The sequence below is a fragment of the Hemiscyllium ocellatum genome, chromosome 24 (assembly GCF_020745735.1).
Source record: "Hemiscyllium ocellatum isolate sHemOce1 chromosome 24, sHemOce1.pat.X.cur, whole genome shotgun sequence".
Classification (NCBI taxonomy): domain Eukaryota; kingdom Metazoa; phylum Chordata; class Chondrichthyes; order Orectolobiformes; family Hemiscylliidae; genus Hemiscyllium; species Hemiscyllium ocellatum.
The window spans coordinates 43,383,496-43,400,833 of NC_083424.1; the positions used below are offsets into that span (position 1 = coordinate 43,383,496).

General features: G+C 43.1%; 1 protein-coding gene across 1 annotated transcript in view; it reads right to left on the reverse strand.

The window, feature by feature from the left end:
* The window catches only part of hnf1a (HNF1 homeobox a), a 204,353-nt gene that overhangs the window by 20,231 nt on the left and 166,784 nt on the right, over positions 1 to 17,338 (reverse strand). The window contains exon 8 of the mRNA XM_060844157.1: positions 12,509 to 12,627. Coding sequence (XP_060700140.1) covers positions 12,509 to 12,627 — 119 coding nt within the window. The remainder of the gene's footprint in view (positions 1 to 12,508; positions 12,628 to 17,338) is intronic.

Here is a 17,338-nt window from a genome sequence, read left to right on the forward strand (position 1 = left end):
CCAAGCCATGCTCTAGTGTTCTTGAACTGTTCATGAGTGTGGACTTGCACATTTGAATCAAAAGATGGAATTTCCCCTTTGAGACATAGTGGGAGGATAAATCAGGTGAGAGAGACTCATTTTCTCCCCTCTTGCCTAACCAATGCCAAATGATGGTGAAATGGCAAGATCTAAGCAACTCTTCTCTTCATATCACACAGTGCCAAGATTCAGTTGTAGAATGTGCAGGCTTATGATTATTTGCAGTAAAAACATCATCTTTAAAGATGTTAGAGATCAAATATCATGTACTTTTTTAAAAAAAATGGTATTTGACCAAAAGAAAACAAACACCAGTACACTCCTAATAGTCTGAAACTTGTCCTTCCTCTGCACCCCTATCCCCAGTGATGTTTGGTGACTCCTTTTGCCTAGCTGAAATTTAGTGGATGGATCTAGAGAACAGGCACCATTTCAGAAAATGGTTTCTTCTCATGCTATTGGTGACAATGGCTGCTGCTACTCCTCTTTAGAGCATCCTTTAACATCTAGCATTCCATCAAAGTCAATTCTGACTGAAATCTTAATATTGAGACACTGTCCAGCTCATCCAAGGGATATTGGAAAGGCCATTCAGAGTACTATGTTTATATAGAGCCGGGTTAGTGAAAAATATGAAGATGCCTGCCTTTCAGAAAGCAGGAATGCTGGGAAATTCAAGAAGGAACTGGCTAGAAAAGAAATAGGAAAATTTTGGATTTTTTAAATCTTTTTCAAACTTTGAAATAAGAGAAAGACTTGTAGTTATATACTGACTTTCAAGACCACTTTATAACCAATGAAATAATTATTGAAATGTAGTCATGGTTTTGATGTTCAAAATGCATCTGCTGATTTGCACAGCACTTGTAAAGAGCAGCATGACATGAGGTTGGTTTAAATTTAAATATAAAACAACAGTGTACAGCACTCCCTGCTCTTACTATATAAAGCCACAATTTCTTTTACGTTATCTGAGAGGGCACTAAGGGTGACAGTTCAATATGTCAACTGAAAAAATGTCACCTTCAAAAATGCACTATTCTCTCAGTACTACACTGAAGTGAAAACCTACAGTTCAATGCTTGAAACACCATTGTGTTCAAGACTAATTGGCCAAATGCTGGAAAATGCAATTGGAGTAGCTTGATGACCAGAATGAATACAATGGGCTAAATAGCCTCTTTCCATGCTGTAAAAACTTTGACTCTGTATTTTATGCTCAAATCTCTTGTTTTAAGCCCATGTTTTCTGACACAGGTGATAGTGCTACTGACCTCAGTTATGGCTTATATCAAAAAAGCCACACCTGAACTAATCAGGTTAAATTTTACCCTTGTAGGTTTCTGATTTTTTTTTCTTTACCTTTCAGCATTTGTAGGGTTTTCTAACAATTAAATATTTAGCAGTGATAAGCTACACATGTTGAGAACTCAAATTTGACATGGTAGTTTGTTGTCAAAGAGTGTGTCTTTTATGACTATTAAGTTGCTCTGCTTGGTTTCTGATTGCAGTATCTTTCATCATATAATAATACCATTCTTCATGAATTTGGGGGTGATTGAAAGCTGCATGGCTACCTGTTATTGAACTGTCAAATTGAGAGCAGCAATTAGTACTCTGTCTTACAAATAGCCAACAGGAGTAACATTAAACCATCAATATAGGTAATCTCTACCCTTTTGAACTGTGAAAGAAACTTTAGAGCTTCTGCACAGAAATAATTATATTTTGGAATGCATATTAAAGGTAATTGAGCAAAATGAGAAGTTTAAGTAAGGCAATCCTCAATGCAACTTGTATTTGTCACCATCTATCTCTTGAAGTAGCTCTCTCTCATACTGCACTACAGAAATGAATTTTCCTTTAGCATCTCACTCATGTGGCCGTCTATAAGCTTAAACAATAAATGTTAGTAGGTACGTCGACCATGAAGGGTATTGTAGCTGGGTCATCCCAGATGGAGGAAGCCACCCTCAGTGCTCAGTGTTTAGTTCTTATCCTTGTCCTGGCTGATATCTATTGCAGTCACCTATTAAAACATAGGGATCCCACTAGTCCGGTAGTTCTAGTCCACCAATCCTGATGAAATATCTTTAATCTTGGGCTTCTCAATCTGTGTCATTAAAGTACACCCATGTAATAGCAGTTTACATAAGATAGTGTCCTTTCGTTATTGGTCTCACACAATCCAATGCATGGTGCTGCATTACATCAGTTCATGAGATGCAGACAGTATTATTACACAAGGTATTGCAACAGGAAGTCAAACTAAACCAGATAACCATAGTCACCCAAGATGTAAAACCATGTCACATCTGAGTTTTTCAATCATTGCAAACACTGGTAGCTATCAAAAAGTAAGAAAAAGTAGTAACTGATGGATTAAAATGGCCATTGGTTCATTTGTGCTGACAAGGTTGGAAAGAATTTCTTTGGCAATTTCCGGAATTGGAAATGCACTAAAATTTATGGTCACTCTTTCACCAACACTGAATGACCAAAGGAAATGCTCTCTCCCACTGAAATCTGACTTTGGCTGGGGCTGGTCACAAGTTTGGCTCGATGGAGTTGAAGGCTCGATGGAGTTGAAGGGTCGCTGGATGTCCAAATCCATTTTGTGGTAACTTCTCCAGAGGGAAGACCGAAGAGTGACAGGAAGTGGGTAACTTGGACTGCTGTCATTTCCAGCTGGCTAACCAGTTTGAGACTAGAAAAGGCCAGTTTGAGGTTGAATGAGTGATGGGGAATTAAGTTGAGTGACCCAAAAAGCACAAAAGAATAACAGTTTGGAAATGATATTGTTATGTTTCTCTTGGGAAAGCTCACATCTAAATTTTCCCAGCAAACATGAAATGTGCACTTTCATGTACTTGTAAAGTCGACTCTTCAAGATTTTGAAGAAATGAAATTAAGACGAGCATACAATGACAAGTGACCCTCAATGTAGGTTATATTGTTCAAGCAGTGTTTGTTCTAGTTATGGTAACTTGTGTATCTTTGCCAGGACGTGAAATAGAATATAGGCTTTTTTGAAACAATTTGCTGCTACAAATCCTCCTTTGACTCCATTGTGTCTGGGCCTTGTCTTATGATCAGTGGTGGAGGATAGACCATTGGTGAACTCTCTAATAAGAAGAGGCATTTCTCTTAGTTAACAAGATGACCTACTGAATCTGAGTCAGAATCCCTACAGTGTGGATGCAGACCATTTGGCCCATTGAGTTTACACTGACCCTTCAAAGAGCATTCCACTCACCCACCTACCGTACCCCTGTAACCCTGCATATCTCTAGCTAATCTACCTAGCCTGCACTTCCTTGGACACTATGGGCAATTTAGTACAATGAAGCCAAGTAATCTGCACGATAGAGATAGAACTTACACTATTAGTCAGACATAATTACGAAGGACTCTCTGGAGCTATACAGAATATATCCACACCCTCGGAAGGCTAATGGGGTGGTCCCCATCTCCACCCAAAGACTCTATGATATGAATGCAACTTAAATATTAACTCCTTCAGAACCAATAGCTTACACCACAATTTACTATTATAATGATCTCAAATATCAAGGGGCACAGCAAAGAATGAGGAAATTAGGAATGAAAAAGGAAGACGGCCAAATATTTTCGTATAGAGTCTATCAAATATACACCGTGTTTCTAGGGCCTTAGGTAACATCAACACACAACTGGGTGCATCCTTGGAGAGAAAGATGTGAAAGCTTGATCTCTGAAAATAGATCTCTCAAAATAACACTAGGAAACAATGGGTGGAACTTTCTGTCCTCTTGTCATGCACTTGGGCCTGATGCAACCCAAATATTGTGATGTAAGATATAATTCATGTATATTTTAACACCACTTGGAATTTGGATTTTGAACTAGTGGCATGTGTGTTTTGGTCTGTGTGTAGAAGGAATTTTAATGATTAATTTGATAGAGTTCTGAAGCATTTTATTCCCCCAAATACTGTATGACAAAGGGAGTTCTTGCAGTGATCATGGGAATTTGTTTACAATGAGAAAACTTTATGAGCAAACAGAATAAACACTGATGAAGAACATTGAACTTTCATTTGGAAAGATCTGTAATTTTTTTTGGTTTGTGGTAACACGCTCTGCTTGGAAAGCCTATTGATTTCAGTGCCCAGATGTCCTGGTGCAGATTAGATGTATAAAACAACTTCTGAAGAAAGGAGACAATTTAAAATAGGAGTTTAGTTTTGAAAGTTCCAGACCAGAAGTGTTTGGGTAGAATCATGAAGGAATGATTTGAAGCTGAGAGTCTAAGCCTAATTCTGTGAATAGTAAAGGAAGAGGCCATCTTGACTGTCAAAACTGGAATTAAAATAAACCCTTTAAATGTGTGACAAAGAAAATAATTTTCTCTGGTATTTCACTACTGTAATGGCTTGCTGTTGGGACTGAAATATTTTTTACCGATATTTCAAAATCCTTCAAATTGCATTATATGTAAATAGTTTGGTTTATCCTACTTTGTCATCATCTACTGGTTGCCTCTATCAACCTAATTAGTTCCAACCTCAAAAGCTCTAATAGATTTATTAAATATTATTTCCCTTTTATAAATCCATGTTGGCTCTCCCCAGTCATATTATTTTCTAAGTGTCCTGTTATCTTGAACCTAATAAGAGAAATCAATATCTTTCCTACAACTGACATCAGGCTGGGTGGTCCATGCATGCCAGTTTTTTTTAATCTCACACTTCAATAGCTGTGTCGTATTTGTAACCTGTCAATCTAGACAACTGCTCGAGAATCTAGAAAGTTCTGGAAAATAAAGATCAATGCATTTACTGAGTCTATTTAAAGGGGTGGAGGCAATTAGGGCAGACGTTTTGTCAACTTTTAGTCACATTAAATTCTCTTATGCTAATTAATGGAACATTAATATCCTCAAGTTCTCCATTTTCATGTCTGTCCTTTCTAGAACTCAGATGATTTTTTTTTTGGTTTGGGAAGTCATCTGACTGATCTGTACACCCATCCTATGATCTTCACCAGACTAAACTAATCATTATCCCACCTCTGTGCCAGCCCATCTCAGAAAGTGGGCAGGCAGGGGGTGGAATATCAAGTCCATTCTGCGAAATGAAGCAATGCAAAGGTCTCTGACACTTGGAGTTTGAATGTGCAATCACAGGAATGATGAGGGGAGCTGGGCAGGGTACGACCCAGGCCTACCACTCTCTCTCTCTTACTGGGAGGTCCTGAGGTGTGATCTGAGAGGATGTGGGAGGTGGACTCAAGGACAAGAGGCCATCAAGGTGCCCTCTTCCTCTCACAAGTCTGTCAGGAGGCAAAGACCTTTGGGAGTGTGGAGTTGAGAAACTAGGAATCATCCAAGGACTGACACCTTTGTTAGTCACCAGCAACAGGGAAGGAGCTTTGCTTTTAGGAGTCTGCAAACATTAACAACTGCAGTGATATCCTGAGCATCTAGGGGCACTAGTCCTCAGATTTCAAAAGTGTTGACGCTCTGTTTGAAGACCCTGTGCTTGGGACTTGCTTCCTTCCAGTTGAATCTTGGAGCCATCAAGGAAGTGATCCAGCTGAGGAGGTGGCAGTGACTGGTGTTGCTCCTGCTGTTGCTGTGTGGAGGGCATGTCCGCCTTCAACCTCGTCAGGTGCAAGCTGGAGCTGCAGAAGATGCTCCTTTGGTGGGCTGGAGTTTTGAATTTGTTCACTGACCCTGTTTGAATGTAAAAGCTGGGTTGCCTAATCCAGCGGGTGGTCTTCCCACCAGCTACTTACCTGAGGGGCCCTGAAGGAATTAGTGTTGAGATTGTGTTGCTGGAAAAGCACAGCAGGTCAGGCAGCATCCGAGGAGCAGGAAAATCGACGTTACAGGGAAAAGCCCTTCATCGGGAAGGGCTCCGGCCTGAAGCATCGATTTTTCCTGCTCCTTGGATGCTGCCTGACCTGTGCTTTTCCAGCAACACAATCTCAGCTCTGATCTCCAGCATCTGCAGACCTCACTATCTCCCTAAAGGAATTAGTCAGCCCACTGACTGCCAGGCATCTTGGCCATTCAATTCCTTTATACCACTCTGCTGCTATTTTACCCAAGATAGGGGGTGGTCTACGCCAAGCAGACAGACTGCACCGTACCTTTAGGGGCTTTGGTGGTGACCATACCTCTGAGCCAGGAGGTCCAAGTTCAAGTCTCACCTGCTCCAGAGTTGAGGCATAACATCTCTGAACTGTTGGTTAGGAAATTATCCCAGACATCCTCCACCAGCCATCAAAGTCAGACTCCCCCTTTTACCTCTGGATTCAACTTCTCAAATGCAGCCCCCTCCCAGACTATCTCCCTGGCTGGTTCCCATGATATCTTTAGCCCCGCACCCCTCTTTGTAGATCCAGCACCCTTTCACCAGGTGCCCACCAATTGACTGGCATCTCTCCCAAGGTGGTACATCCTCCTGACGTAGGATCAGATGCCTCACAATAAAGAAAAGGACAATGCTCCCATCTGTCAGCATGGTGGGTAGGCTTGTGAACTAATCTCTGTCCAGGTGGTCTAAGACCACTGTTTTGTTGGTTGGCGGCAGGAAAAGTGCGGCTGAAGATGAATTAAAATTCAAACAGGGTCATGAGCCTTCCAGGAATTTGGCAATCAGCTTTGAGCAATGATTGAACTTTTTGGGAGAGGAAACGTTGTGAGCTGCAGTCCCTCAACAGCAATAGCTGGAGCTCCTCAATGAAACTAATCAAACCTGGTCTGAAGATGTGCATGTTAGGTGGACTGTAGCCTGGATTGCTCAGTAGGTAGCGCATCTGACTTTTAATCTGAGGGTCCAGGGTTCAAGTCCCTGTTTGGGTGCTGCTTTTTAATCCAAGTTCTCCATACTGTGTCTAACAATCAATGTGTGATCTGTCTCTAGTGTGGCACGATTGTAGTGTCCTTGCCCCTAAACTGAGAGGATTGGGTTCAAGTCTCACCTACTCCAGAGATGTGTAATAACATCCCAGAACAGGTTGATTAGAAAAATAGGTTAAATTTTATGGGTGGCACGGTGGTTCAGTGGTTACAGCGCCAGGGTCCCAGGTTTGATTCCAACCTCGGGTGGTCTATGTGGAGTTTGCACATTCTCCCTGTGTCTCTGTGAGTTTCCTCCCATAGTCCAAAGATGCACAGGTCAGGTGAATTGGCCATGCTAAATTGCCCATAGTATTAGGTGCATTAGTCACAGGGAAATTGGTCTGGTTGGGTTACTCTTCAGAGGGTCAGTATGGACTTATTGGGCCGAAGGGCCTGTTTCCACACTATAGGGAATCTAATCTAAATCTAATCTAGGTAAATTGCTCATAGTGTTCAAGGATATGTAGGTTAGGTGCGTTAGTCATGGGGCAAAATGCAGGGTCATAAGGATAGCGTGTGGGTGGTTACGCTTCGGAGGATTGGTATGTACTTGCTGGGCCGAATGGCCTGTTTCCACAATGGTAAGTGCTCCACAGTAACCCTGGTGTACTACAGGCACAGTATGGAATCATGCAATGTTGGGGAAGAAAACATTCATGATTTTTACAAAGGCTTTTTTTTAATGATCTCAAATGCTTCTACACCAGGCCCAGGGGACTTTTCACTGGTTTTGCAATCCTTAACTGCAGAAATCTGTCACAGAACAGGATAGAATTGGGATCTGTCCTTTTTTGAGATTTTTCCATCTCACGGATTCTGGGAGCTAGCCCCACTGAGTTGGGAATACTCTGCCTATAGGTTCTATCCTAACAGATGACATAGGAAATCTGTGTGCCCAGGACAAATACAGACTAGTTACCCCTTCCACAGATCAGCCACTCCTAGGTGGGAACTGTTTCTCATACTTTGTCGAAAGCAATGAATTTGGCTATATTTTAATCAGTTAAAAAGTCAGAGCCATGTGAAAGTGCAGTCGAACAAGAATCAAAGGTTTAAACAAAAGGCTACTGTTGGAATATTGCATGCAGTTCTGGTCTCCTTCCTATCGGAAAGATGTTGTGAAACTTGAAAGGGTTCAGAAAAGATTTACAAGGATGTTGCCAGGGTTGGAGGATTTGAGCTATTGGAAGAGGTTTAACAGGCTGGGGCTGTTTTCCCTAGAGCGTTGGAGGCTGAGGGGTGACCTTATAGAGGTTTACAAAATTATGAGGGACATGGATAGGGTAAATAGGCAAAGTCTTTTCCCTGGGGTCGGGGAGTCCAGAACAAGAGGGCATAGGTTTAGGGTGAGAGGGGAAAGATATAAAAGAGACCTATGGGGCAATTTTTCACTCAGACGGTGGTATGTGTATGGAATGACCTGCCAGAGGAAGTGGTGAAGGCTAGTACAATTGCAACATTTAAGAGGCATTTGGATCAGTATATGAATAGGAAGGGTTTAGAGGGATAAGGGCCGGGTGCTGGCAGGTGAAACTAGATTGGGTTGGGATATCTGGTTGGCATGGATGAGTTGGACAGAAAGGTCTGTTTCCATATTGTACAGCTCTATGGCTCCATAACTCCATTAGTATTAGCAGCTTGTAGTCACAACTTGATTGTGGTTATATCAATACTCAGTTGGCAATGTATTTGCAATGTCAGCTCCTATGAGAGACCTGGTTTGTCTTCACATGACTAAAAATGTTCATAATTTGTGATTTGTTTCTTTCTCTATGTGATATGGGAGGGATTACCAAGGCTTATCTGTACAAAGTCAGCATTCTTAAATGTTATGTGGTTTCATTTTAACTGTCAACACAATATGTAACCAGAGTCTTTCCTGTGGGTGCAGTCTCACAGGCAACCTGATGTTGACCTCCGTCTCACCAGACGTACAGGAATCAGCTCTCGCATGATCCACAGGAATATATTACAGGAAATTCTCCATAAAGTGAATACCCCACTCATGTATGTTTCATTTAACTGGCTTTGACTGAATAATCAAAGGAAGTATCAGGCAATTGTATTGACACTCAGGCTCAGTGATGATATGTTGCTACATCCTGTAACCATAGAAATTAATGTTCATGTGTCAGCTTTACTGAATCATCATGGGAGCTGAAATTAACTCAAAACAAATGGATTAATAAATGAAGCTCAGTTGTTTCATTGTAGCTGCTCTGCGTATAATTAGTAAACTGCCTCTCATTATCAAAGCCTGCAAAAGCAAAGGGTGTTCAGAGATAAGATGTAGCATTTCATTTAATTCTTTATACTGATATTATTATCCGAAGTCCTTTAAATTCTTTTGGATCCACAAACCAGGGTGTTGCACAATTGATCCCACCCTATCCTCAGGATATTGTAACTAACATGAGTTCACACAATAGGTTCACGTATAAGAGATTTTATACTGAATTGGTGCAGAATTGGAGGTTTTAGGCTTAACAGCCAGTTACGCCTAAAGTCAGTGATGTCATCAAGATGGCGGTGGAGTAAGCCAAGACTTGTTCGCTCTAACTGCTTTTCTTTCTTGTTTCTTTATTTTTCTTTTGTTTCTTTTACCCTTTCCCTTTATTTACCTCTTGTCCTGAGGCGTGGACGGTGAGAGATCCCAGTGGGAATGCTATGGCAGCGGTGAGTGGACCCGAGTGAGCCCTTGCTTACTTTATCGAGGCGAGCACGGGAACTGGTAACGGAATCGACGGCTGTGACATTGGCAGAGGCGCGGTAAACCCAGTGACGAATGAAGATGGCAGCTGAGGATCGGTGACTTTGTCGTTGGTCGGGTCCGGCGCTGACGGTGGCGGGAGGGCATCACAACAACATCCACGAGATGGGTCTCGTGGTGAGAGACTCGACTTTGACGTTGGGGGGTCTGGTGTAGGTGGAGACGGTGAGGAAGCGGCGGTGGAGGAGAATCGGCCCAGCAGGAAAAGGTGGCACCTGAAGAGTGGTAACTTCAATATTGGTTGTGCCCAGTGTAGACAGCAGTGAGGTGGTGGAGGGAGGATGGCAGCGTAGATGTCATTGATGATGAGCTGGCTTGGGACTGAAGGACTCTAAGCTATCTCTTACTATTGTTTTTTTCTTATTCTTAAATTATTCAAAATGGCACCAGATCATGACAACATTGGAAAAGCTTTTCATCATATTTTACAGTTTTTCTCACTTAGAATACATGTGACAGTACACTCATTCACAATCACGTTCAGCTTCGGCTGAGGAAGACTTGAGTGATACGATGTCAGTGCCCTTGAGCTACAGAATCTACCTGGAGCCCTGCAAGTCCAGCAGGAAGCCTGGTGAAGTGAATGGTCAAGCAAAAGCACAATTGGGTTGGGGTGGCCCTTTCTCATGCCCAACTCAGGGTTCAATATCCTGCCAGAACTCAGTCTGGACACAGACAAAGAACGGGCACTTGCCTGAAGAACTCAAGTGCTCATGGGGCTGGATTGCATGTCCTCTCCAGGAACAACAGATAAAATCCACTGGGGAAAGGAACCATGAAGAGGTTCCAGAGGAGAGCTTACAGTCTGACCCTCCTGTCCTCTCTTGGGAGTGCAAAATGTCACTACAGGCCACAATCTGCACTCTCCAACAACCCAGCTGTGATCAGCAACTCTCCAGAGACTGTATGTTTGTGAAAATTCTACATCAAAAATAACATGTTAGAAAGATGCCACTTCCCTTTTTGCAGATACAAAGCAGGCAATGTTGACTTTTCAGCAACAACACTTATTTACACCCATCAGCTATTAAAGTGTCCCAATGGAGAGTGATCGGGCAGACATATTGCACAGAAGCTGCTTTAAGGATTGAGAGTCTCCCCTGCTGGCTGGAAAGAAGAGGGAGGGTGTGAGAGACACTGTCACTTCCAGAGAGCGCTCAGTAGATCACACTCAGGATGAGGAAACAGGTCAGGGGAGCAGTGTGCTCTCCTACCCCTTCCTCATGCTCCAATCCTCAATCAAGCGCTCAGTGCCTTTGTTTGAGGGAACAACTCCCCATAAGGTGGAAACAAACATACACACTTTCACCTGCTGACCAATAACAGGCTCTCTTGCAGCTTGGTCAGTGGCAGAGAGCTGAGATCCTTAAGGAGTCCTTTAATGGCCCACTCAAAGGCCTCAATTGGCAGTGGGATTCCCACCCAGAACCAGATTGCTGGGGAGTGGGGTGGGGTGGAAGGTGAGAGGATGACCGGATTTGGGTAGGCCACCACCTGACTAATTCAGAGACTCTTCCTCCAAGCTCACCACCTCTGGGAACAGACGACTGACACTGGAACAAAGGAGAAGTCAATCAGATAGACCAAAGGCCTACTCTTCAAGGAGGGCCTGAAGGATGGAAATGAAGATGGCTAGGTGGGTAGAGTTCCAGAGAAGCCAACCCTCCAGGATTGTCCAGAGATCCCTCGAATGTGGGTCACCAGAGAATCTATTGACAATTCAATTTTTAAAAAATGTTTTATTTGCTTTATTTGAACTTGCCATTTACTTGTTGTGAAAATACTGTGAATGGGAATTAAGTGTTTGATTGAAGTGGAAGGTGTTTGATGTAGGAATATGTGCAAAAGCATATAGCAATCCTTACTATTTAATGAGGAGGAATGTAAAAAGGCAAAGGCATCGATTCCTTTAAATGCAGAGCTTGATATCTGAATGGATGAAATTGCAGGATGCAGTATCTCCCTGAGGCAGTCAGCACACTTGTTCCCCACTTGGCATCAGGTTTATGCGAGCATTAAACCTGGTGCAAATTGATGGGACACTGTCTGAAGCCTGCTCTCATGGAGATTTTTGACTTGATCTCATTTGTCACTCACTGAATCTGTTTTATTCACTGATATTTTTATTTTGTTATTGTTTAGTGCTGACAGAGGGACTTTCCCCTGGGAAATCTGCCTGCAATTCCATAAAACTTATCGGCATTGTCTAGTTTGTAGTAGATGAGCAGAACCCTTGCAGTACAATCTTTCTTTCACTAGGAGTATGTGCAGGTTATCACTTGAAGTGCCCTTTTCAATCTGTTTAGCAGAGCTTCACAGTGAACATACTGTACACAATCCATGGTAGGGAAGAGGGCTTAGAATGCCCACTTGAGACTCTGACATTTGCCATCTATTATTTAAATGACCACACAGTAAGTCCTGTATTGGTGGTCTTTTATTTAACAATAAATTTTGAGTTAATTATTCCTTCTGAATTCACTGGTCAGTAGCTGACCTGCATTGTTAAGAAGCTACAATGGATAATAGTCAGGTGTTTCTGGGATGAAAGCAGAAAATGCTGAAAATACTCAGCAGGTCTGGCAGTATCTGAGGAGAGAGAACCAGAGTTAACATGACAGCTCAATGGATGCCTTTCTCTATTCTTATTTTATTTTCAGAATCTGCAGCATTCTGCTTTTGTGCTTCAACATTTTCTAGCTAACTTCCAGTCGTGGTTTTGCCCTTTTTTGAGTGCAGGAACATAGCAGCACACGAAAGCTAAGTTATTTTTCCCTCCCAGAGGAGTCGGTATACATTACCAGAAAGATGCTTGACAACACTGATTACCTGCTTCGCCATGGGGAGACTGGTGAGGCTGCTGAGATTGCTGGCGTCCGTGAAGACCATAGTCTGGGGGAAGAGACTGGTGTGGTACTGTGGGAGTTCTGGCTTGTGGCTGTATACAGCTGTATTTAAAGGAAGAAAAACTCATTTTAATAAATCTCCCCTGTTTACACACCTCTTTCTTGCACTTTACTGTTTCCATGTTGAAGACACCAACCATCCATAGTTTGGCCCTGGAATTTAGATACCTGGAAGGTTACTCTCCTTGGAGAGAATGTGGCATTCAGAGGAATTGGGAAGATTGGGGGGCAGAGGAAGAAGGACTGGAGGTGGGTGAACGGGTGATGGAAGCTCCCACAATATGCCTGATCAGAGCTGACAGCGTGAAAAGTGCAGACATCAAGGAATTGCTGCCAATTTGTAAGAAGGAAAGGCAGGCCAGACCCCTAGAGGGCCCAAAGGATCTCACTGTGTATCTTCATAAGAGTGAGCCTTGAGAAAATAACTGCTGGGTGGGGACAAAACAGCAATGAAATTCCCTCATGTTAATTGGAAAATTTGAGTATTTATCACCTTTTTTATTCAGGGTCTGTGCCCCTTAACCTAATGGTGGGCTTGGAGAGGAGATGGACAGGGGAAGGGGGATACTCCTAGGAACTAGGCCCCGCTCTCCCCACTGTAATTTGCAGCTTCAAACTCAAAGGGAGCACGAGGAGCGACAGAGGGAAATGGAGGGAGATGAGGGATGCAGTTATGGACACGAGGGGAGAGGAAGCGGGAATTGCGGCAAAGCAGGGGAGGGAGCAGGTGCAGGCGGGAGAGATCGGGGGATTAGGAGGGGGAAGGGAGCTGTCGGAGGAGGAGGAATGTGGGAGGGAGCAGGAGAGAAGGGAAAAAATCTGAGGTGGTCTTTCAGTTTGAATTTTCCCTGACTGCAGAGGAGAACTCAGTCTGCTGTAGCAAGCACAGATGTGCTGGTCTTAAAGAGCAATGTCAGCAGAACTTCATCAGTGGAGAGTCTTTGCATAACTCTCCCTCTGTCCATATTATCTAACATGTGTTGCTGCAGGAAATACATAGCCAGCAAGTTGTCAGCTTAGCAGTTAGATTAAAACAAAACCAAGCCAATAGTGGCACACCTTGAAGGTGACTCTCTTGTGGTTTTATGGGCAGTTAGTCCCTATTTGTAACAAGCAAGGGACAATTAAAGTAAATTATTGTTTCAATGTAGCTTCTTAGTCTCCAAAGTGTGTTTAATGTCTCACAGCGCCTGAGACCCGGGTTCAATTCCCGACTCAGGCGACTGACTGTGTGGAGTTTGCACGTTCTCCCTGTGTCTGCATGGGTTTCCTCCGGGTGCTCCGGTTTCCTCCCATAGTCCAAAGATATGCAGGTCAGGTGAATTGGCCATGCTAAATTGCCCGTAGTGTTAGGTAAGGGGTAAATGTAGGGGTATGGGTGGGTTGCGCTTCGGCGGGTCGGTGTGGACTTGATGGGCCGAAGGGCCTGTTTCCACACTGTAAGTAATCTAATCTAATCTAAAAAAGTACTCTGGGACAAAGGGGACTCATTTATACCTGAATGACACCCAGTGAAACTGTTTGGAAGATTGATCTCACGGTTCATCGTGTACTGTCCAGCTATTGAGTTTTCGACCACAGGGAATGGGAGGGGCTGAAACTGGCAGCACAATACTTAGATGATATTTACATTTTTAATTTAATTTCATAAACATTGTCCTGGAGGAGGTCATACTCACCAGTGCAATGCTGCTCACACACAGTACCATAATCACCAGAGTACAGATCCCACTATCTATGGACTAGCATTAGCAATGCAACAGGGTGGCACGGTGGCTCAGTGGTTAGCACTGCTGCCTCACAGCGCCAGGGATTGGCTTCGATTCCACCTTCAGGCAACTGTGTGTGTGGAGTTTGCACATTCTTCCCAGTGTTTGCCCTGGTTTCCTCCCATGGTCCAAAGATGTGCAGGGTGGGTGGATTTGGCCATACTAAATAGCCATAAGTTTCCAGGGATATGTAGGCTGCATGGATTAGCCATGGGAAAATGCAGGGTTATGGGGATAGGGTAGGATATCCTTCAGAGGGTCAGTGTACACTTGGTGGGCTGAATGGCCTGCTTTCACGAGGGATTCTATGAACACAAGAAAGAATAACTAGAGGAGACCATTTAACCCTTGAAGTCTGTTCCCCCATTCAGCTCTGACTTCCTGTCCTATTCCCATATCTCTTCATTCTCTAAGCACTTAAAGATCTAATTAAACTCTGTCTTGAATGTATTGTGAAACAGAGGCTCTCTGACATACAGAATTTATTCACAACCTTTTTGAATGAAAATATTTCTCCTCCTCTTAGTCCAGATGGCTGACATATTAGAACCATAGAATCCCTACAGTGTGGAAACAGGCCATTTGGCCCAACAAGTCCACACCGACCCACCAAAGAGTAACCCGCCCAGACCCATTCCACTACCCTATTATGCTACATTTACTCCTAACTAATACACCTAACTTACACTTCCCTGAACTCTATGGACAATTTAGCATGGCCAAAGCACATCTTTGGACTGTGGGAGGAAACCCAAGCAGATACGGGGAGAATGTGCAAACTCCACGTAGACAGGCGCCCAAGGCTGGAATCGAACCCAGGTCCCTGGCGCTGTGCGGCAGCGGTGCTAACCACTGAGCCGCCATGCCACCCCTTGAACCAACTGGCTGCCCCCTTAATAACATATTGATGCTGAATGTGATGTTGATCTTCGAACTCACCTCACCGATCCCCATAATTTTACACTTTTAGACTAATAGAAAATCAACCAACCATTTACAGCATTAAATATTATAGTGGGACGCAATGGTCTAATGGTATTAGTGTTACACAATTAATCCAGAAACGCAGATAATATTCTGGGGACCTGGGTTCAAATTATGCCATGGAAGATAGTAGAATTTGAATTGAATTGAAAAATACATTTGGAATTAAGAACCCACTGACTGTGAAAGCATTGTCAGGAAAAAGAAACCTATCTGGTTGCTAATGTGGAAATCTGCCATCTTCAATTGTTATGTGTGACTCCAAACCCACAGCAATGTGGTTGACTCTCAATAGCCCTCTGAAATGGCCTAGAATGCCACTGAGTTCAAAGGAAGCTATAAATAGGCAATAAATGCTGGCCAGCCAGCAATGCCCACATCCCTCTAGAATAAAAAAAAGTCTTTCCTTTTGACTTCTTAATCATGCTTGTCTGCCTTCATTTATTCTTCGGGAATCTACACCTGTAAGTTCCCGTCCAAGCCACTCTGACTTGGAAATATTCCGCCGTTCCTTCACAGTCATTGGGTCAAAATCCTGGAATTCCCTCCCGACTGGCATTGTGGGTCAACCAACAGCTAGTGGACTGCAGTGATTCAAGGAGGCAGCTGTCCACCACCTTCTCAAGGGCAAATAGGGACAGGCTACCAATGCTTGGCCAGTGATGTCCAAGTCCCACAAATGAGTTTTGAAGGACAGATACCGAGGCACAATTGAGTGTCCTTGTTGGGCCTCTGGGAACATTGCAATCATTTCTCATACAATGTCTTATTACCTACCTGGAATTTAGGCCGACATCAAGATTTTGAATTGACTGAGAAAATAAGTAAGACTGACAAATAAGTAAGACCGACTTCCAAAAAAATGAAACCAGATGGATCCAACACACCACGCTTCTACGGATTATCCAAAATTTTCAAACCAGGAGCCCTCCTCAGACCCATAGTCTCGCTACCTGGAAACACCAACTTACAGATTGGCTAAGGAGCTACACCAAAGATTAAAACATTTTGTAGAAGACTCACACCATTCCATCCACTCCACCCAAGGATTTCTAAAGACCATCAAAGACATGAAGATAGAAGAGGATGAAGTAATGGTCTCCTATTATCTAACAGCCCTGTTTACTTCAATCAACATTAACCTGGCCAATAAAACACTGACTACGCTATTAGAAGACCTAACGACACGCACAGTAAACACAATTAACTTCATCAACAAGGAGAATATCATCAAGCTAGTGGGTCTAAGCCTTACCACCCACTTCACCTTCAACAACAACAAAACCCTACAGACAAACCAATGGAACACCCATGGGATCTCCAATGTCCGGGTTCTTAACAGAGGCAGTAATGCAGAGACTCGAACCATTCTGACAACCATCCAACCAACACTTTGGGTTCACTACGTAGATAACACCTTTATCATCACTAAACGAAACAAGTTAGAGGAAACCTTCAAGACCATCAATAATACCCTTACTGGCATAAAATTCACTAAAATGGAGGGAAACAACAACAAACTGCCATTCTTAGATGTCACAGTAGAGTGGACAGCCAATAGGGAACTTCAAACCAGCGTCTCCAGGAAAACAACACATACAGCCCAAATATTGAACTACAGAAGCAACCACCCCGCCACCCACAAACGAAGCTGCACCAGAACATTATTTCAATGAGCCAAAACACACTGCAGCACAGAGGAACTACATAGAGCAGAGAAAAATCACCTATACTGTGTATTCAAAAAGAATGGGTACCCAATGAACAGAGTCCACCGATTTCTCAGCAACAAACCCAAACAAGCAGATAAAGCACATTCAGAAACCCTAGATACTCTCCCCTACATCAAAGACACCTCGGAAATGACTGCCAGACTACTCAGATCCCTTGGCATCATGGCAGCCCACAAACCCACCAACACACTAAAACAGCAGCTAATGAACTCGATAGACCCTAATACAGATAATAAACAAAACTAATGCCATTTACAAAATACCGTG